At 47.0% G+C, this 22,233-nt stretch overlaps 2 protein-coding genes across 2 annotated transcripts in view; both read left to right on the forward strand.

Moving 5' to 3' along the window:
* LIPH (lipase H) overlaps positions 1–6,295 on the forward strand; it is a 46,260-nt gene extending 39,965 nt beyond the window's left edge. Inside the window, exons 9-10 of the mRNA XM_060009973.1 lie at positions 2,614–2,787; positions 4,572–6,295. Of these exons, the coding sequence (XP_059865956.1) occupies positions 2,614–2,787; positions 4,572–4,659 (262 nt within the window). The 3' untranslated portion in view covers positions 4,660–6,295. The remainder of the gene's footprint in view (positions 1–2,613; positions 2,788–4,571) is intronic.
* Positions 6,296–12,215: 5,920 nt separating this feature from the next.
* Positions 12,216–21,417, forward strand: TMEM41A (transmembrane protein 41A). The gene is made up of 5 exons (XM_060010995.1): positions 12,216–12,398; positions 14,195–14,348; positions 16,933–17,094; positions 17,508–17,646; positions 19,586–21,417. Exons 1-5 carry the CDS (start codon positions 12,280–12,282, stop codon positions 19,804–19,806), a joined length of 795 nt encoding a protein of 264 aa, XP_059866978.1. The 5' UTR covers positions 12,216–12,279; the 3' UTR covers positions 19,807–21,417.
* Positions 21,418–22,233: the final 816 nt, after the last annotated feature.

The following is a 22,233-nucleotide window of genomic DNA, read 5'->3' on the forward strand; positions in this document are numbered from 1 at the left end:
GATTATGCATCTTTGGCAAAGACACCACAAAGGTGATGTAATGTTTGTCTCAGTGCATCCTATTAGGAGGCTCACAATTTCGATTGTTTCATTAATGTGGATCAAGCAATTAAAGTGATTTCTGCCAAGTTTCTCCACTTTAAGGTTACTATTTTTCCCTTTGTAATTAGTATTTTGTGGGTAGATACTTTGAGACCATGTAAATGGTCCATTACTCCTCAAACTTTTACCCACTGGTGTTAATGTTTTGTGGTTGAATTATTACTCTGATGGCTGCCATATGGTGATTTTTCTAATTCAACATTTAGGAAAGGCATTTTTTCTCATTTATTTATTCATTTATTTGTTTCATGTCCAAATATATCAATACAGACTCCCAGATTTTTTTTTTTCAGACTCCCAGATTTTTATATTTTATCAATGGGGAATTATAATCAGTTACTATCATTATTTATTTTGATATTCAAATTGTCCCAAATCTGGCCAGTGCCTTTTTTTAATGCATTTTTAATTGTGGTAATAAAAACATAAGATTTACAATTTTAATCATTTTCAAGTGTACAATTCAGTAGCGTTAAGTGTATTCACATTATTGTGAAACAGATCTCCAGAACTTTAAAAAAAAAATTATATATTTATTTGGCTGCGCCAGGTCTTAGTTGCGGCACACGGGATCTTCTCTGTGGCATGTGGGATCTAGTTCCCTGACCAGGGATCGAACCCAGGCCCCCTGAATTGGGAGTGTGGAGTCTTAACCACTGGACCACCAGGGAAGTCCCTCCAGAACTTTTTCATCTTGCAAAACTGAAACTCTATACCCATTAAGTAACAACAGACATTTCTCCCTTCCCCCACTCCCTGGCAACCACCATTCTACTTTCTATTTCTATGAATTTGACTACTTTAGATATGTCATATAAGTGGAATCAAACAATATTTATCTTTTTGTGACTGGTTTATTTCATTTAGCATAATGTCCTCAAGGCTCATCCATGTTGTAGCATGTGATAGGATTTCCTTTCTTTTTAAGGCTGAATAATATTCCATTGTAGATACAAATCACATTTGTTTAATCCATTCATCCATTGATGGACATTTGGGTTGCTTTTACCTTTTGCCTATTGTAATAATGCTGCTATGAACATGGGTGTGCAAATATCTTTTGGAGACCTTGCTTTCAATTCTTTTGAATATATACCTAGAAGTAGAATTGCTGGATCATGTGGTTCTATTTTAAATTTTTTGAGGAGCCTTCATACTGTTTACCACAGTGGCGGTACCATTTTACATTCCCACCAACAGTGTACAAGGGTCCCAATTTTTCAATATCCTTGTCAACACTTGTTTTCTGTTTTTGTTTTTTTCACAGTAGCCACCCTAATGGGTGTGATTCTATATTCTTTTGAACATCTCCATCACTCTTTGAGTGTTTCCTTACTTTTGGCACACATGTTGTTCCAGGATCACTTTGTACTTCCCCTGCCCTAGCCCTGGAATCAACCATTTCTCCAGGGAGCCCTAGTTCCATTTTGTGGAGATAGTATTTAGAAACCAAAATCTGGGCAACCTTTTGGATTAGTTTTACTTGTGGCACTTCTGCTCTGCACAGTGAGGCTGGGGTGACAGGCACCTCCTCACCCCATCCCGACCTCCAAACTAAGGATTCATTCCTAGAGCAATCATTTCTCTACAGCCTATTCTTGCAGCTCCCCAGAGGGACAGTACCCAGGTGAATCTCCCTAGTGGATACACCTTAGGCTTAATTTGGGATTCCAATTGTAGGAAACATCTCCACACACTTGGAAAAAAAAGTATTGGAACCTGGGTTGTAGCTGTTTTAAGGTTTCTCTTGAGGGCAGAACTGAAAAAATATATGCTTAAGCACAACTTCTAAATTAGTATCTAGGGACTTCCCTCGTGGTCCAGTGGTTAAGACTCCACGCTCCCAATGTAGGGGGCCCAGGTTCGAACCCTGGTCAGGGAACTAGATCCCACATGCTGCAACTAAGAGCCCGCATGCAGCAGTGAAGATCCTGCGTGCCGCAAGTAAGATCCAGCACAGCCAAATAAGTCAATAAATATTTAAAAATAAATAAAAAAAGAACTTATAGGGCTGCTTGCATTAAAAAAAAATAAGTTAGTATCTAGTCTGGCTTAAAAATATACCTGTGCATCTAGCAATGCAGTTTAATGGAAAGACCATAAATTTGAACTCAGCCAGAACTGGGTTTTAATCACTGCACTGCTACAGAGAAGCCCTGTGACCTGGGTGAGCTTCAGCTTTGAAAGCATCTGTTTCCTTGTTTGTAAAATGAAGACAATAATACCTTGCAGAATTTTTCAGGGGATTGGAGGAAATGTGTCAAGAGATGAGGATGCTGTCTGGCCTATAGTAGGCAGCGCATACCTTTCCAATGTCACAGCATCTCATCAGTCAGCAGCTTCACTTACGCAGTCCCTTGGAATCCAACGGACTTTGCCCATGAAAGTTGGCTAGTGCAGGCTATGGGGTCAAATGGCTACTTGCTGATGAGTGATTTTGTAGGCTTCAAAACTGTTTTCTTTCATTGGTAATTCATATCCACTTAAAAATATATTATTTCTTCCTTCCAGTGAACCCACAACATTTCAGAAATACCACCAAGTGAGTCTGCTTGCAAGATTCAATCAAGATCTGGATAAAGTGGCAGCCATTTCCTTGGTGTTCTCTACAGGATCTGTAACAGGCCCAAGGTACAAGCTCAGGATTCTCCGAATGAAGTTAAGGTCACTTGCCCATCCAGAGAGGTGAGCTGAGGCAACGTCTGACAAACCCCTGTTTTCCAAAGATGTTATTGGTTCCTGTCCAATCTGCTTGGTCTTAACGTTTTAACAGGACTTCATCAATCACAATGAAAGAAGTGAGGGGTTTTCCAAAACTAGACTTGATAAAAATAAGTTGCCCAGTAATCCAAGAAAAATTTACTGGTATGCACTTAAAGACAAACGGTCCAATAATCCAAAGAAACAATGTTGTTATATGCTTAGAGTTACACGATTCCTCCCTAATCACTCTACCCACGCTGCTTGCAAGCTGATAATTTGTTGTAGAAAAGAAACTCTCATATAATTTGGCAAACTGATAAAACACAGCCTAGCATTAAAAAAGGTACAGAAAATTTGGAATGTTTTATTCCATTGATACAGGATACAACTACTATATCAATGTTAAATTTGATAACTGCACTGAGACTGTGCTTGTTCTTAGGAAATACACACTGAAGTATTAAGGGGTAAACAACCTATTCTCGGTTGGTTCAGAAAAAATAAACTGCATGTGTGTGTGTAGAAAGAGAGAGAGAGGCAGAGACAAAGAGAGGGAGAAAGAACAAAGCTGTGATGGTATGTGTGTTTTGTGAGTAATGCCACTCCTACATATATTCCTAGTGTTCAATCTGTGGACAGAGACAGGAAATGATGTGAGCAGTTACTACTTTATGTTTATAAGTTCCTTTTTCCTGAAGGTTTAGGATACCTCAAAACATTTAATAATACAAGTTTTTTTTTCCTAAGAGGATAGTCATTACATCTTTTTTCTTTTTAATTAATTAATTAATTAATTTTTGGCTGCATTGGGTCTTTTTTTCTTTTTTTTGTTATATGATACGAGGGCCTCTCACTGTCGTGGCCTCTCCCGTTGCGGAGCACAGCCTCCGTACGCACAGGCTCAGCGGCCATGGCTCACGGGCCCAGCCGCTCCGTGGCACGTGGGATCCTCCCGGACTGGGGCACGAACCCGCGTCTCCTGCATCGGCAGGCGGACTCTCAACCACTGCGCCACCAGGGAAGCCCAGTTATTACATCTTAAAACTGGGACTTTTAAATACTTCTTTCCCTGATTATCAAAGGAATACATATTCATTTTATAAAATCTGGAAAGTACAGAAAGTGTTAGGAGGAAGAAGAAGAATACCACGGATAATGTCATTATTCAGAGGCAACCACTGTTAAAATTTTTGGTTATTTCTTTCTAATCTTCTACTTTTTTTTAATCATTTATTTATTTATGGCTGCATTGGGTCTTCGTTGCTGCACGCAGGCCTTGTCTAGTTGCCGTGAGCGGAGGCTACTCTTTGTTGTGGTGCACAGGCTTCTCATTGTGGTGGCTTCTCTTGTGGAGCATGGGTTCTAGGTGCACGGGCTCAGTAGTTGTGGCTTGCGGGCTCTAGAGTGCAGGCTCAGTAGTGGCGCACAGGCTTAGTTACTCCGCGGCATGTGGGATCTTCCCGGACCAGGGCTTGAACCCATGTCCCCTGCACTGGCAGGTGGATTCTTAACCACTGTGCCACTAGGGAAGTCCCTTTCTATTTGCTTTTAAACCTAGTTGAAATTATATGGTAAATAAAATTTTACACCCTGATTTTTTTGCTGTTGTTGATGTGGCTTTGCTTATTTAGCACAAGCATTTCCCTAGAACATTAAAAATAATTGCTAAATAATTTTATATCTGAAAGAGATGATATAATTTACTCTACTAGAATGGGGTATTTTTATTATTGTATTGACGAGCATATTTCATCTTATTTTCACAGGCCCCAGTTGTGTCGCTATGATCTTGTACTGATCGAAAATGTTGAAACAGTCTTCCAACCTATTCTTTGCCCAGAGTTGCAAATGTAACTGTTGTCAGGACACCCGGGTACCAGTAACATCAAGAATGCTACAACTACAGGATTTTTAAAGCTTCACCTCGCCTTCTCCTCAAGGCATAAAAAGTACGGAATAACCAGGGTTTTTGTTTTGTTTTTTTAAAATCATGTCCTGTGGATGTCATATTGCAAAATATCAAGTGATCCTGGATTATGAAACAGTCCTGGGAAGGGAGCCCCTAAATAGGGCAAGTCAGAAATAGCCAGGCTCCTGACGGCGCAGCGCCTTGTTAGGCTGTGTCCTGGGGCCTCATTTGTTCCGAACTGTTGGTTCTGCTGCCTGTCACTTGGGCATTTCTGCCAATCACAGTGGCCAGGCAAGCATCTTAAGGGAAGGACTGGCTGGAGACATCACTTTGGACTCGACCCCATGTTCTCTGTGCCAGATCCCTCCGGGCTCTGCACAGAGGGGGAATGGCTTCCTGCCTTGTTTAAAGTGGGGCTAGTGCAGGAGGAGGTGGGGACAGACCAACAACCAAGAAGGCAGCTGCTGGGACTAGTGGATGAGGGAAGAAGAGCAGATGAAGCAGTGGGGCAGCCTTGCTCACAGGGACAAGGGATAGAGTGAGAGGCAGGAGAGAAAAAGCAGAGCTTGTTTTTCACTTAAGGTGAAGAAGCATCACTTTACATGCAACCCTCATCTGAAGCAATACTTAAGAAATGTTTTGTTTTTCTTTATCACCAATGTAATCTGTACTTGTTGAAGGAAATTTCAAAAATGCACGGATGCAAAATGAAAATATGCTATCCATAATCCCACCTGTTAGAGGTAATTAATGTGAACCTTTTGGAGCGATGCTAAATAACTTGTTTTGCCAACATGTGAATTCAAAGCACTAACCGGTCTGCTCTTGGCGCACCCGAAGCTCCCAGTTTGAGGAATTCTCAGGCTTCCCTAGGAAGAGGTGCGATCCATGAATCTGAAATGACAACAGCAGCCAAGTCAAGAGGCCCTCCCAAGGGCCAAGGTTAGAGAGGTCAGATGCCCAGGGTGGAGACAGAGCCAAAGGGGTGGACACCACCCATCCCCCAGCCGTGGCCACTGCAGGAAGGTTCCTGGGATTCCCGAGTCATAGGTTCACTAACCTCCTCCCCGTCCAAGTGACTGCTCTCCTACTGCTTTATTGTGTGGAGAGCCGTATTTTAAAGAAACAGACTCTCTGTTTCAAAAATGATGGAACTCTGTGAATGTAATCCAGCGCGGCACACTTGATTTATACCCATATAGCAAATCCAGAGTCTGTTTCACTTAAGTGAGGGATGCCTGCAGCGAATGTCTGAACTCTGAAAGGAGGAAGGCTCAGCGAGGCTCCTGCCCACTTGCACATCTTTTCAGCCTTCCTCCTTCCACGTTTCCTCAGCAGTGGTGGATACAGAGATCCCGGTGCTGATAGGTCCTGATTTCTTTTTTAGAGTTTTATTGGTCCTGTATTTTGATTAGCACAGTCACTTCTTTGTGCTCTTTGCCTTCCTTGGTAAGCAGGGGATCAAAACAACATCAAGAAAATGCCAGGAATAGCATTTCTATCAATGTATAAGCTCCTCAGGCCAGTGGGTGTCTCTGAGCTTCTCCTGCTGGCGTCTCCTAGCATGGTGCCCGGCTCACTGGGGAGTGGGTGGGTGGGTGGGTTGGTGAACAGATAGATAAATGAAGGAGTAAAGGAAGGAAGTTTGTTGCCTGGAGTGGAGGTGAATTCAATGTGTTTCATGTAACAGTGATCAGGTGAAATGAAGGCAGTTACAGGTGTGGCCACTCTCTTCTCACAATCTTTCTCCCAAGGCCCCTGGAACTTTCCTCTCTGTCTCTTGTTACCCTTGCCTCTCTTCCCTTCCTTTTGTCAGTGTATTTGTCTAAATACCCAACCCAAGATGCAATGAAACTGCAGCCTACCCTGTTCCCTCCTGTCTTCACCAATATCTCCCACTCCATGTTTGGACCTTAGCTGGATGGTCCAGGGGAGTCTTCCTGGCCCTCATTTCTCCACAGAGCCCACTGGACCTGTCCTTCCGTAGCACTGTTCACTGTTTAAGCTGCGTTTATTTACATTTATGGGTATGATTATTTGATTACTGTCTGTCTGTCTTCTCCATTAGGCTGCTCTGCCAGGCAGAGGCCGTGTGCCTAGTGTGGCGCCTACAATGCAGTCTGTGCTCAGGAAATACTGATTAAATGAACGCTCCCCATTACCTTGTGAGCCTTATGGAGCCATGTTCGGTTGTGAGGAAAGACCAGGCCTCCACCCCCAGCCACAGCCCATTTCCCTAGAGGTGCCCACCCTTCGCTGCCTTAGACCTCTCTCCCAGGCACCTCTGTTACTCTTGTCTCTGTTATCTCTGGAGGCCCACTGCCCACTTCCCAGGCTCCCTGGGAAAAAGAGAGTTTGGCTTTTGCTTTCACGCCTCTTCGCAACTTCCAGGTGGTCCCAATACCATCCTTTAGCAAGTCCACCTGTCCTGAAGCCTAGGAGATTTTGCTCTCCCCAGCTCCTGTTTTTGCACCTCAGCTAAAACCCTCCAGGACCCTCAGGCATCCCTGGGTGACTCCAAGCCGGGCTTGCTCTTCCACGACTCCCTTCCACCACCCACTTTGTATGTGCTACCATCGCTGCTTGTATTAAGCCATATTGTAATAGGTTTCCACGTCTGTATCTCCTCCAAGACTGTGAGCAGCACAAGAGCAGCTGCTGCTTATTTGTCTTTGCTGCTCTGGCACCTAACACAATGCCCGGCACAAAGCAGGTGCTCAACAGATGTCTATTGAACAGAATGGAGTGGATTTGTCCTTAGGGACTCGAGGGAGCCACCTGCATTCTGTTTTAGACATCAACACACTCATTCCCAAAACCTAAACGTAGAACCTCCCACCCTCAGACCCCTGCCCCATGTTCTCATTCCTGACCTGGGATGCCAGCAACAGAAATCCACTCATATTTACCTGGACTTTATCAGAGAGAGGAGACTTGTGGAACCCCAGGGAGAGCTGAGCCATCAGACCTCAGGAAGGGCAGGGACGGGGATGCCCTGGACCTTCAGCAACGAGAGTCCATAGGCCTTTACTAACCCTTGTGCTCTGCCATGTATCTCTCTGACTCAGCTCCACTCCCTCCACAGGGCAGCTGTGGACCATTGGGGTCCTTGGGACCATTGGGTCCTTGGCCACTCGCTTACTATATGGCCCAATCCCAAAGCTCAGGGAGAGGATCCAGCCCTCAGATCCTCCTCCTGGGGCAGGTGTCCATGCTGTTCCCATTGGTTGTGGCTGGAGCGGGGATGGGGAAACAAAGCCATGTGGTCTGATCAGAGCTACTCCTTTCAATTGCTCCGTGTAGATCCAATTAAGCCAGGAAACGTGGTCGAGCCCCATGATAAAGGCCCATGGGGAGCGGCTGGCTAATTTGCTCTCGCTAGAGCCTCCTGGCTTTTCTTCCCTCCCACTCCCCTGCACCACTAGCCCCTACCTGTTCCCCAGTCCAGCATGTGTCCCTGGTGAGGGTTGCCGCTGCCCTTTACAGGCTGCCTGGTATGTGCTGCAAGTGAGTGGCCTCGGGGGAGGCTGTACAGCCTGCAGGCGGTACACCGGCTGGTTAGAGCTGGCTCTGCAGGTGCTGGGTTGGGGGTCAGGAGGGTTGGGGAGAGGCGGGCTGAGAGTGGGGAGCAGGGCCCCTTCCCCGAAACAGACAGGTTGAGCAGGAGGAATCAGAATAGGAGGCAAGGTGGGTAAGTCAGGGGCAGCAAGCAGGGGCTTGGGCAGTGAGCCTGTAGGCGATCAGGTTTGCATCTCCCAGAAGAGCTCTGTCAAAGGTCCCTTGTCACCTGGTGTTGGCCGAGTCCCATAGCCCCTCAGGTCTCCTTCCTGGATTTTCCCACGGACTCTGACACTGTGCACTGGTTCCTTTCTAACAGTCTTTCTTGGGCCCCCAGTGCACTCTTCCCCCACCACCTATCTCTCACCCAACATCCCTGAATGAAATCTTGTTCTCTTTCACCAGTTCCACTATTTTCTTACCAGGCTTCTGATCTCCGTCTTCTCTCCGAAAAAGGCAGGTAGGATAAGTGGTTAGGCTCTGCTGTTTGCTGGGGTGTGACCTCTGTCGACTGACTTCACTCTGCCGAAGTTTCCATTCTCTGGACTGTAAAGTGGGGGCTGTTAGGAGCCCCTGCCTCATGAAGGTTGTTATATAATAAATGCATTCATGCATGTAGAAGTCTTCCTGTGGGGTGAGCGTGCCTAGACTCAGTGAATGTCAGCTGCTGTTACGTTCCCTCTCATGGTCTCCCTAAGAGCCCTTCCCTCCTCCCATTTCAACTGTCTCCTCTAGACAGATGACCTCTAAATCTGAATGTTCAACCCGAGCTCTGGATCTTCACCTGCTTGTTGAGAGGCAGTGTGGGGCAGAGCAGAGAGCATGGGCTCCGGAGGGGCCGATGAGGGCTCAGTCCTGCTCAGCACTCACAGCTGTGGGCTTCACAGCCCTCACAGTGACTCCATCTGAACACCTGCTCAGCCACTCATCCATAAGAGGGATGATGACACTTGCTCCTCTGGAAGCTTGGCCACGTCTGTTTCCTCTGCGGCACCAACGTGCTCTATAATTATAACTCTCTCCATCCTCTCCCCCAACCAAAGGCAAAGTGAAGTCCTTGAGAGCAGGGGCTTTTCTTCTCGTTCTCTGCTCTGCACACTTCTAGCACAAGCTCAATATTGTTATTCATTCACTTTCTCTCCCCTGTACTCCTCTGACTTCTCAAAATCAGCACGTTCCACACCAAACAACCAACCATTTCCTCCGTAGACCCGGTCCATTAATATTTTTTTTTTTTTTTTTTTGTGGTACGCGGGCCTCTCACTGTTGTGGCCTCTCCCGTTGCGGACCACAGGCTCCGGATGCGCAGGCTCAGCGGCCATGGCTCACGGGCCCAGCAACTCCGCGGCATGTGGGAACTTCCCGGACCGGGGCACGAACCCCTGCCCCCTGCATCGGCAGGGGGACTCTCAACCACTGCGCCACCAGGGAAGCCCCCGGGTCCATTAATTTAACAAGCTATTATTAAGTGCCAATAATAAGCCAAACACAGGGCTAAGGGTTTGCATAGACATAGGATGGTGAGACCTTGTCTCATTTACAGAAGTGTTCACTGTCCCCTGAGGAGATGGATGATGACACTGGAGCACAGTATTTGCTATCACAGGAATACAGACACTCCACAGGCAGCCCCGAGCACAGAGAAGGCACAACCTTTCTGACTGTAGGAGCTGGAGAAGCCTTCTCAGAGGAGGTGACAACTGCTCCGGGTGTTGCTGAAAGAGTAGGGATTTTCAGGCAGAGTTTTCCAGAGAAGAGTGTTAGAGGCACAAACGAACACGGTGCATACACGGTGCATGTTTAGCTGGAATGGGAGACTTGAAGGGAGAAAATGAGACTGGAAGGCTGAGAACATTTCCCCGCATTGTAAAATGGAAAATTTTACACATACACAGAAATAGGGGAAATGGTATAAAATCCACCTCCATGTGCTTATCATCCAGCTTCAGCAATTATCACTTCAATGGCCAATCCTGTTTTATTTATATCCCTACTCACTACACTCCCATCCCATTATTTTAATGCAAATCTCAGACATTGAGTCATTTCATTCATAAATGCTTCAGTATTTTGAAAAGGATATCTTTTTTCTTCTTCTTACAAATGAGTCATAGTATAGTCTAACACTGCAACTTGTTTGATTTTTTTTTAAATTAATTTATTTTATTTATTTTTGGCTGCGTTGGGTCTTCACTGCTGCGCACGGGCTTTCTCTAGTTGCAGTGAGTGGGGGCTACTCTTCTTTGCGGTGTGCGGGCCACTCATTGTGGTGGCTTCTCTTGTTGCGGAGCACTGGGCTCTAGGTGTGTGGGCTTCAGTAGTTGTGGCAGATGGGCTCAGTAGTTGTGGCTCGCGGGCTCTAGAGTGCAGGCTCAATAGTTGTGGCGCATGGGCTTAGTTGCTCCGCGGCATGTGGGATCTTCCGGGACCAGGGCTCGAACCCGTGTCCCCTGCATTGGCAGGCGGATTCTCAACCACTGTGCCACCAGGGAAGCCCCCAACTTGTTTGATTTTTATCCTAGCCATCTATCTGGCTACTGTACTGTATCAGGATACATAACGTTGTCTCCCTCTTTCAGGAAGCTACTTAGTGTTCCATTTGTGAATATACAATAATTAACCTCGATAGTCCCCAAATGATGGGCATTTAGGCTGTTCCCAATATCCTCATATCAAAACAAAGTTGAGAGAATACCCTTGAACATACATCTTTGTCTACCTACAGGCATATCTATGGGTTAAATTTCCGGACGTGGAATTGCTAGGACTTTGTGCACTTTGACTTCTGACAGGTGCTCTTTATTTGGCCCAGGAGGGCCTTCGAATGATACAACAAGGACGGTTTCTGTTTTCCAGGCTTGTGACATTTTGGAATCCTCTCTGTCATTCTCCATTTAATCAGCCATGTCCTACGAACTCAACTCCTCCGAGTCTGTCCACCTTCCTCCCCACTGCTGTGGTCCTGGCTCAGGCCTGATCGCTTTCTCACCAAGACAGTTGCTGCTACAAACTCAGAATGTAGTCTAATCATCTGCCAGGGCAACACATCCTAAAACGGGAACTACATCATTCTCTTGCTTAAACGCCTCTATTGGTGTCTCCCCACGTACAATATTAAAAAAAAAATCCAACTCCTTAGCTGCCTTTCCATGCTTTCCAGTTTGTTCCCACCTTCTCACTCATTTCTCACACACCTTTAGGCTTCAAGGAAACTGGATGTTAGTGCCCTACTGGGGCCCCCAGCTCACCTTCTCCCTCCTGTCTCTGTTGTGGAAATCTTGCTCATCCTTTATGGTAAACTCAAACCCCACCTCTTCCATGAATCCACTCAGTGCAAGACCACTAGTTTTGAACCCAGGGTGACTTGGATTCTAATCGTGACTCTCTTGGGGAATGTCACTTAATCTTTCTGAGACTTGGATTTTTCATCTGTTAAATAAAGACAAAAATACCAACCTTGCAGAATTGTTGTGAGGATTAAGGATAATGGGCATATAGTAGGCGTTCAATAAAAGGAAATTCTCCGTATTTCCGTGGTCGCTTTGACTATCCCACCGCACTGGATTGGAGCCTCTGGTTCTACGCGGGCTGCATTTGCTTTGTGTTACACCTGGTGGTCGACAAGGCCGTCTTGACCACTAGACTGCAAGCTCGCTGTGGGCAGGGCTGGTGATTCACCCCGGACCACCTACCGCCTGGCAGAGAGCCTGCAAATAAGTGGAGAACGGGACAGATATAAACGTAGGAAAAAGATATACAGGCGGAAGGAGGGCAGACGCAAGCGCAGAGGGGCTGCAAGACAGCTTTCTGCTGGACTCTGGAGCCAACTGCACGCGGAATCCGGGCCGGGGGTGGGGCCAGGATATGGGGGCGGGGCCTGGAGCGGACCCCCGCCCCTGTCCGTCCACTAACGCGCTCCGCTGTAGCAGTCCGCTAGCAGCGAGGTTCCTGGCGCTGCTTCCAGGCTCCTCCGCGGCGGGGCGGGTCCGGGTGCTGCTGGCGCCGAGATGCGCCCCGTGCTCGGCCTCCTCCTGGTCTTTGCCGGCTGCACCTTCGCCCTGTACTTGCTGTCGACGCGACTGCCCCGCGGGTCGACACTGGGCACAGATAAGGAGGCTGGAGACAGGTGCGTGGCGGCGGTGACGGGGGCCGGGGTTCGGGTCAGAGGAAGGGAGCCAGGTCCGAGGATGGGGTCTAGGAATCGGATTTTCGGGTTCCTGGATCGGAGGCATCGGGGGCTGGGATTTGGGGTTCAGTTCTGGGACTGGAGATTGGGCCGCGTCTACACGGTCTTGGGCAGACCGGGTGGACGAGAGCGGGGCCTGGCCCTGTCTGGGACCTGCGTGCTGCCGGCTGCGCGGGAGTGCTCTCTGGTGCCTTTGGGGTGGTGATTTGCGGAGGGAAACGCGGCGCCCTACCTTGGGTGGATCCTGCTGGAGCACCTCTGTTCCCGCCATTGGATCGCCTCTTCAGCGGTGTTCCCGTCGCCTTCCCAGGCCCAGCCCTGATCCCCGTTTGCATCCGACCTTCGCCTCTATGCGGACCCGCAGCCTCTTCTTTTTTTTAACATCTTTATTGGGGTATAATTGCTTTACAATGGTGTGTTAGTTTCTGCTTTATAACAAAATGAATCAGTTATACATATACATATGTTCCCATATCTCTTCCCTCATGCGTCTCCCTCCCTCCCACCCTCCCTACCCCTCCAGGTGGTCACAAAGCACCGAACTGATCTCCCTGTGCTATGCGGCCCGCAGCCCCTTCTTAACGACTGCTCTCAGCCTCACTCCATCGTCCTCCCCACTTCACTTCACTACACTTCTGTCAGGTCTGCCCTTGGGGCTTTAAGGCATCCGGTCTTCAGGAGAAACGTTGATAGACAACTTTAAATTATTCACTAATTAATTATCTGCTGTCTTTTCTTGGCTGTCTCTGCTCTTTTCCTTTTACTCCCTGACAGGTTGAGGCAGGAGGCAGTACAAATACCTACCTGGCTGATTTGTCGTGATAAACCAGCATACTGTTTATAAAGTTAATGGAAGTGTGTCAAGGATGTTACTGATGTTTGAATATTAGGACAGCTGTTTTCAGTGACTGTATTCTTTTACTCTAGCTGGGAAGACTCTGCTGTGGACACTGACTAAGAGAAATATTCTGATGAGAAACAGGAGGGTTTGCTTATAATTGATCATTGATGGATTCAAGAGTTGTTCAGCTGGCAGAGGCAAGGTAGCCTTTACACTGTAACCCTTGTACAGGGTTCAGAGTGCACTGAGGATCATATAGAGAGGCAGGGTGAAAAGCAGGCTCTTTGAAAGGGTTGGTTCCAAGCCTGACATATTATCAAGAAGATTATGTTTATGGTATGGACAAATATACTTTCCCAGGGAACATTTAATTGGCTCTTTTGTGACTGATAAAGCAGTCGTTTTACCTAGTAACTTTGGAGCACTGTGAAGTTTGAATTGTCCTTGGCCTAAAGCTTAGGGGGAGGGGGTACTCCTAGAAAGAAAGGCAGTTTAGGACGTTTAGTACTTGCCTAGAAATTAATCCATTTGCCTCTTAAGAATAGTTCATAAAACCTGAGAGCTAAGAGGGAACTTAGTGATTATCCACCTTCAACCCCTCATTTTTCCGATAAGGAAACTGAGGCTCAGGGACTAGCCTGAGATCACACAACTGGACAGTAGCAGAGTTGAGATGCTATGCCAGGTCCCTTGCTTCCAAACCAAGGCTCTTCTTGCCTCTGCTGTGTTATATCAGGTCATCCATTATTCTGGCCTCCCATTAAGTGTGTGTTCCCAGCAGACCAGATGATGGTCACATTTATAAACCTACTTTGGAAAGAAGACACAACAAGTGACTTTATTAGGTATTAGGCTGATCTGGACTCTTGTTTCCTTCTGCTTTTCCAAATCTCAGGTCACTGTGGTTCCCCTCGGACCTGGCCGAGCTGCGGGAACTCTCCGAGGTCCTTCAAGAGTACCGGAAGGAGCATCAGGCCTACGTGTTCCTGCTTTTCTGCAGTGCCTACCTCTACAAACAGGGCTTTGCCATCCCTGGCTCCAGCTTCCTGGTCAGTATCCTGTCCTCCTCCTGTGCCTGCCTCCCGGGAAGCCACCTTCTGTCTTTGTAGAGGGGCCCTTAGGCTGCAGATCCTACGGTCCAGAGGACAGACTACTGTGGCTACCATTTGTTGATGGCTTTCCCTGTGTCAGGCACTGTCCTAGTTGCTTTACCTGCACGACCTTATTTAATTCTCCTAAGAGCCAACAATGGGCAATTTTATCCACATTTTACAGATAAGGAAATGAATGGTGAGAAGTTAAGTAACCGTCCCAGGAGGGGGTTGGGCTGAGGTCTGAACCCACATCCGCCCAGCTCCAGAGCCTGCCTTTCCTCTCAGGTATGCTGCTTTTGTTTCTAAGGATTGGATAGGTGTGGAGCACTGTCCTTGAGACCTCTCCCCCTCCGCATGTTGGTGTTTCTTTTTTTTTTAAATTTTTTAAATTTTTAAAAATTTTTTGTGGTACGCGGGCCTCTCACTGTTGCGGCCTCTCCCATTGCGGAGCACAGGCTCCGGACGTGCAGGCTCAGCGGCCATGGCTCATGGGCCCAGCCGCTCCGCGGCATGTGGGATCTTCCCGGACCGGGGCACGAACCCGTGTCCCCTGCATCGGCAGGCGGACTCTGAACCACTGCGCCATCAGGGAAGTCCCTGGTGATTCTTTTAAAATCTTTTTTCTCCACTAGTCTGTGAGTTCCTTGAGGTCAGGACCTGTTCCTTATTCTCAGCCTATGTGCTTCTTTGCCTGGCCCAGGGAAGTGCCTTTATAAATGTTTGATGAACAGATGCAGGTTGTTCATGGTGATGTTAGGCTGTAGAGGATTGGGAAGTCTCCCTGTGTGGAGAGGACGAGTCATTCTGGTTGTCCGGGCGGCCCCCTGGCTCTCGGGAGCCACAGTGTTAGACCTGGGCTTGTGCTGGGGCTCTTGGGTGCTTCTCATCAGTTGCCATCTCAGATGATACAGAAGAATCTGTGCTGTCCTCCCAGCAGCATTTTAAGCTGGTTGGTATAAATGTATATGTCTGTTATGGCTTTGGGTCTGAATCCCAGCTGTGTAACCCTGAGCAAGTCATTTAACTTCTCTAATGCTGTTTCCTCATCTGTAGAACCGGCATTCTCCTATGTAACCCCCTAGGATTGTTACATGGGAGGATTAAATGACACAGTGGGTGCAGAGGGGCTGGCACAGTGATGGTGTGCTGCCTGGCACTTGTTGCACTTGTTGAATGATTGGGTGACTGAGCAGGAAGACTTGAAAGCTTCCTTCTGCCCTGCTTCTCCCTCCGGCCCCAACATTCAGCTCAGGCTGGATCCACCTAAGCAGTTTGTTAGAAACTGGAAGAAAAGCAAACACATTCTGCCAAGAGAGATGGGGGTGTGTATGGTGCTTGAGGCCAGGGACTGACTCCTGGGGCTTCCCCTGTACCTCTTTCTCTCTTGAGCTGATCCCTCTTCAGGGCGAAGAGCCAGCTGCTACCTGGAGGTGAATCCTGTCTCTGCCTCGTGTGACTCTGGGCACGATACTTAATCTTGCACCTATAGAAGGGGTGAGGATGGTATACTAAACAGGGTCATAGTGGGGATTAAATCAGACCTGTAGTCAAGCACATAGTAGGTGCTGAGGAGATCCCCACCTTCTCACTTCCAGGTTCCCCTTTTACTTTCTCTCTTGGATCCCATGTTTGGCAGGATGATGTCTACCAGCCAAACTGCACTTAGGAAGTATTAGTTCACTTTTCCATTTTTGTCAATCTAAGGCTTTTTTGAGTGTCAGCTAGAACTCTGGTCAACATGGAACCCCCAGTGTTAGCATTATAGAGAAGTAATTCCTACAGGAAGGAAAGACATGAGACATTTTCTAAAGCTTAGGAGGTCTTCCTGAGGGAAAATTCATGGTTTGTGTTTATTTAAAGTAGCAGAAATAACTTGTGAGCTTCATTGCTGCCTCTTCCTAGGGCACCAGGGCTGGCGGGGCCTTGCACAGCCCAAGTGGCAGGCTGGGGGCTGTATACACAGATTTCCCCATTTAATTGTCTCGCCCGCTGAGGTTTTAATCTTCTTCCCAGTTTCAAAGGTGAGGAGACCGAGGCCGGGGGCTGTAGTTCCCAGCTCCTTCATCACTTTTTTTCTTTTCTTTAAAAAATTTATTTATTTTTGGTTGTGTTGGGTCTTCATTGCTGCACCTGGGCTTTCTCTAGTTGCGGCGAGCGGGGGCTACTCTTTATTGCGGTGCGCGGGCTTCTCATTGTGGTGGCTTCTCTTGTTGCAGAGCACAGGCTCTAGGCGCGCAGGCTTCGGTAGTTGTGGCACGCGGGCTTCAGCAGTTGTGGCTCATGGGCTCTAGAGCGCCCATGTGGGATCTTCTGGACCAGGGCTTGAACCCGTGTCCCCTGCATTGGCAGGCGGATTCTTAACCACTGTGCCACCAGGGAAGCCCCTTCATCACTTTTCATTCATCTCTTTAGAGTGGGAGTTAGGTTTTCTCCAGGAAAATCACTGAAGGAGGAGGGAACCTAGGACTCTTGGGCTCCAGGACAAGATGGCTGGTAGCTGCCAGATGTTCTCATGGCAGAGGATTTGTTTTCTTTGCAGAATGTTTTAGCCGGTGCTTTGTTTGGGCCATGGCTGGGGCTTCTGCTGTGCTGTGTGCTGACCTCGGTGGGTGCCACATGCTGCTACCTGCTCTCCAGTGTTTTTGGCAAACAGCTGGTGGTCTCCTATTTTCCTGACAGAGTGGCCCTGCTGCAGAGGAAGGTAAGGCGAGGGGGTACATCTAAGTGCCGGGCCCCCAGAAAGTTACCACGTGGCCCTGAGGGGAGTAGGGGCAGAGATCTCCCACAGTGTTCCTCTATCCTGCCTCAGGATGTCCCAGGGGTCCTGTTGATGTCTCCAGGAGACGCAGATCTGAGCTCAAATCCCAGCTCCATCACTACCAACTCTGTGTCTTTGGGCAGGTTCCTGACTTTTCTGAGCCTGTGTCTTTGGGCAGGTTCCTGACTTTTCTGAGCCTCAGGTACCTCCACTTTAAAAATGAGGAAAAGAATCTCTGCTCTGGAATTTATAGAATATGTAAAATAGAGTATGTAGAACAGTGCCCGGCATTAACAGATTTTCAATACCTGGAGACTCTTTCTGCTTCTTAATGGCCTTGTCTTCTTTGGCTACAGGTGGAGGAGAACAGAAACAGCTTGTTTTTTTTCTTACTGTTTTTGAGACTTTTCCCCATGACGCCAAACTGGTTCTTGAACCTCTCGGCCCCAATTCTGAACATCCCCATCGTGCAGTTTTTCTTCTCTGTTCTTATCGGTAAGACGTGGTGTGTAAATTTGAGTCTCACAGTTGTCCTGGGCATGTGCCTGCCTCTGCGAGCACAGGCTCATGAAGAGCATCGAAAGGCCTTATCTAAAGTAATTGTTCCTGACTGCAGACCTACTCGGGCTTGAACATGAAAACCCATAAAAATACTTCTGGAAAAAATAGGGATTGTTCATTCTGTAACTGTATTTAATGCCTATTGTGTGCCAAGCACTGTGCCAGGCCCTGGGATTAGAAGAGTAATCTGTGTAACACACACATCTTGGCCCATAGTAAGGGCTCAGTAAAAGCAGAGTTGGAGTGAGGGGACGTGGGCAGAAGGCAAGTGGAGGCAGGGGAAGGGTCAGAGCAAGGGGCTTCCTGTTTGGCTTTGGCCCGTTTTGATTAAGATCTGCCTTAGGAAGAGCTGGTACTAGTGCGGTTCCTTCTTGCCTTTTGACAATTGTATGACCTTCAACAAGCTCCTTACCCTCATGGGCCACTTGGCCAAATGAGGGGCTAGGACTAGAGCAGCGTTTCTCTAAGTATGAGCTTTGAACCATCTGAATGGTAAAATTGTTAACAGCCTGTAAAATCACTGACTTACTTTCTCCACACTGGAAGCAAACCACCCTCTCTAAACCTAAGGCAAGGGTCTCCTCTCTTAACCCTTCTTTAGAACATGGAAGGGAAGGCTACTCAGGGCTCTGGGTCAGACATGACAAATCTGTGGTTGAGCAGCTGCTATTAATAGGGAATTCCTGAGAGAAGTTGAGATCTTAAATTGAAGCAGAATCTACCACGGCTAATTCTGTCAGACAGCCTTTTAGACAGCATGCCTCAGCACCTCTGTTAGCAGCCTGTAATCACCCAGGTGGCACGAGACTTGGAAGGACTCCAGAGACTGAGATTCTAGTTACCCTTCTGACAAGCTGTGTGACCTTCATGAGTCTATGATCTTGAGGCATCATCTACTAGAGGAGTGGATCAGATCATCAGGGAGTCCCAAACCAATCAGAATCTTGGGAGTGGGGGTCAGGAGAGGCTGTTAGAATGCAGGTTCCTGGGTTCTACCCCAGACCCAGGTAACCAGAATCCCTGGGGTGTTACCCGAGGATGTGGTTTTTTTTTTTTTTTTTTTGCGGTACGCGGGCCTCTCACTGCTGTGGCCTCTCCCATCGCGGAGCACAGGCCCCAGACACGCAGGCTCAGCGGCCATGGCTCACGGGCCCAGCCGCTCTGTGGCACGTGGGATCCTCCCGGACCGGGGCACGAACCCGCGTCTCCTGCATCGGCAGGCAGACTCTCAACCACTGCGCCACCAGGGAAGCCCTGAGGATGTGTTTTTAACAACTTCACCAGGGGTTTGTTATACAACCAGCCTCTCTAGCCACCAGTCAGACTTGTGGGATCCAGTGGATTTGATGACCTCTTACATACAGTACAGAACATGAGTAGTACTACTGCTTCTAAGAAACCTGTTTTTATCACAGGCGTACTGTAAACCTCATAATGCTGGTGCTTCTCTTTACTTTGGCTGTTGGGCGCTCAGAACCAAATTTGGGGTCACCTCTAGCAAATGAGTGAACTTTATGCATTTTTGCTTAAGTACTAACTGTACTTTGTTTATTCTTCTCTCATTTTGTTTTATTCTCCATTCATTTTGTTTTTTCCTATTTAAAAAAATGTCTAATCTTACTGTAGTATATATATTTTGTGAACCATCTCAAGTCCTTTTGCTGAATGAGACAAATGTATGTGGGAAGTGAGGAAAGGAGGGGCAAGAGTGGAAAAGAAGGGAAAGACGTAATATGTTTAGAGGTCAGGAATTGGGCAAAAACAGTACAAAACTGGAGTCACTGTTGTGAATTCCTGGTGACATTTCTGAAGGACTATTGTTCTTCATTTTCCTGCTCCCCAGTAACAGGCTCTTTCCCTTTTCTTCTTCAAGGTTTGATTCCATATAATTTCATCTGTGTGCAGACGGGCTCCATCCTGTCAACCCTGACTTCTCTGGATGCTCTTTTCTCCTGGGAAACTGCCTTTAAGCTGTTGGCCATTGCCCTGGTGGCCTTAGTTCCTGGAACCCTCATTAAAAAATTTAGTCAGAAGGACCTACATTTGAATGAAACGAGCAACGCTCATCATCTAAATAGTAGAAAGTACACCTGATCTGGATCTTTTGGTTGCCTCGTCCCTGGACTCTACTGTTTATTTATTTGTGTAATGGGCGTGGTTCTCTGAAGCCCCTCATTGTTTTTAAATTATTCTCAACAGTTGATTTAGACACTATTCTTCTGTGTGCACTGTCTTGTCATGAAGGACACTGTGCTCTAGAAGGTGAATTATATCAGGTTCTCAAGGCAGCCCTGATTTAGCAGGACACTCTGCAAAATGGATGGCCTCCTAGCAAATCCTGTTTGTATTTTACTGAATAACAAGGAACTCAGGCCAAGCCCTGAGCTGCTTCGGGAGAGGCTGCCGATTGCCCTTGTCCAGGGCGCCTCGTCTGCACAGTGATCAGCTGTTGTGACAGGTGTTATCCTTTTACGTCCCTCGTGGACATGATTAGTGTAGATAATGACATGTGAACCCACATCACTGACACCACTCTTCATCTTGTTAGTCTCCTGAAGAGTGATCCTTCTGCACTGTTTTGCTGATGACCTACCTCTTCCATAAATCAGAGGAAACAAGCTGACAAACTGCATGGGATTTCCATGTACAGCTCAAAACCACAGTGATTGCTGTGATGCTCTTTGTGTTCAGACGCACTGATGTTACCACATAGGTCACATCTCCTCTTGTTTGCATGTCCTGACAATTCAGCTGATGGCAAACAGACTATTGAATATCAGTGGAGCAAACTCTGTATGTTATGAATACTCTGGAGAAGTTCTTACCCATCTGGATGGGCAGAACCCTTGACTCACTTGAACCAAATGACTGTGAGTACATTTTCTAGTCTGTCCTTTCTGTGTGGAAATCCCTCCTCTGTCTTGCTGGGACAATGGATTCAGTACACTCCAGTATCACCCAGTATACCCTCTGAATGCTTTTTTTCATTTTGTCATTTCCTGAGAATAACTGAGGGAATAATTCTATTTTATCTTTTAATTCAGGTGAATTAAGGGGAGAATTTGGTTTTGGATTAATTTGTGGTGTTGTATTTTAATGATCTGTAGCTGTCATGGCTTCCTATGGCTGCAGGATTGAATTGGCACAGACCTGTTCATGCTTCCAAGGACAGAAGGGCCTTGGCACCTAAAATGACCAGCTCTGGGATCCTGTACCCTACAGGAGTAACTCATCATTTCTTAGCAGAACTGTTGTCCCTGGGCACCATCTGCTGGGTTTTTGATTTGGCTTGGCCAAGAATCTTGCCAAGGCTTTAATGTAGACCAGTTGTTCTACATGAATTCTTGGGAATTCATGACAGAGAATGAATTTCCAAGCAGTGTTTTTTGGACATGGTATAATCCAAAAAACACAACAAGGACTTCATTTTTAAGGATGTGTTGCTTTAAAAGAAGCTTGATAACAAGAGTGGGAGTGAGGAGGATGCCAACTGGACTTGGAGATCCGTGGCTCTTTGTGTTGTGAAGTAGGAGGAGGGAAGGGGAGACACAAGGAAGCTCTCTACACTATTGAAAGTATGGCCCTTTGCCCTTTATCCAGATCCTTGGATTGGTCTCTCTCCCATCTCCCCCGTGATTTTGCAACAATGTGCCTTATCAGTTGTGAGTTTACAGGCAAAGCAATTTCCCAAATAAATGGATATAAATATTCTGTGTGGTGTGTGTTTATACATGTTGCTAACTTTCAATTCCCATTGCCAGTGGGAATCAGGATTGGCTGAAAATCAGACAATCCAAAGTGGTGTCTTAGCTTTCTACTCTCAAGCTTCTTACCAGTTGTACACACTGGAAGCCAGATTTTCACTTTTGCCTTTTCCCTCGTATGCATACTTTATAATAGGGTACTAATACCACAGAAGTAGCTGTAAGATGGGCAGCAGGAAAGTCGTAGGGAAGAAGAAGAGTGCCTGTCTAGGATACGACAGAATAATCACCAAGAGACGATAACCAAAGAAAATCATGGTCATCTCTTCCTTCTGTGGATGTGTCTGACGAAAGAGCCCCAGAAACCAGCTTTTCCCATCACCTATTTTTCCTGGCTGCGGGAGACCCAGTCATGTAAAGTCTTCCTTTCCTGTAAGTTCTGACAAATACTGAGACTTGTGAAGGCAGCTCTCAGGACACAAACAGTACCTATAAGGAAAAGACAGGACAGAAAACAGTGAAGTACACTTTTTGTTTAATTCCATGCATTTGTTTGCTTTGATAGTCGCTCTTGTTCCCATCGCTATACAATTGTTCAATACAAAGAGGGAGCCGGCATCAGAACCCACACAGGGAGCAGGGGAACTAACAGTACCGGAGACCTCAGAGGACACAGATGAGGGAGATCATTCTGAGACTTGACTACAAAAAAAGTTAATTTGCTCCAAATTGAAAGGAACTCAAATTATTGCAATCAAGAATCAAAGTGGGTCGTCCCACTTCCAGACTCTGAGAAGTGGTCGCTCGAGGTAGTGAG

This window comes from Delphinus delphis, chromosome 4 (genome assembly GCF_949987515.2).
Source record: "Delphinus delphis chromosome 4, mDelDel1.2, whole genome shotgun sequence".
NCBI classification, from domain to species: domain Eukaryota; kingdom Metazoa; phylum Chordata; class Mammalia; order Artiodactyla; family Delphinidae; genus Delphinus; species Delphinus delphis.

What these genes read in the sequence shown, in the direction of transcription:
- TMEM41A (XM_060010995.1), top strand. Translation starts at nt 12,280, where the DNA reads ATGCGCCCCGTGCTCGGCCTCCTCCTGGTCTTTGCCGGCTGCACCTTC. An exon ending in GATAAGGAGGCTGGAGACAG is followed by an intron (nt 12,399 to 14,194) that starts GTGCGTGGCGGC and finishes TCCAAATCTCAG; the next exon opens with GTCACTGTGGTTCCCCTCGG. An exon ending in TTTCTTCTCTGTTCTTATCG is followed by an intron (nt 17,647 to 19,585) that starts GTAAGACGTGGT and finishes TTCTTCTTCAAG; the next exon opens with GTTTGATTCCATATAATTTC.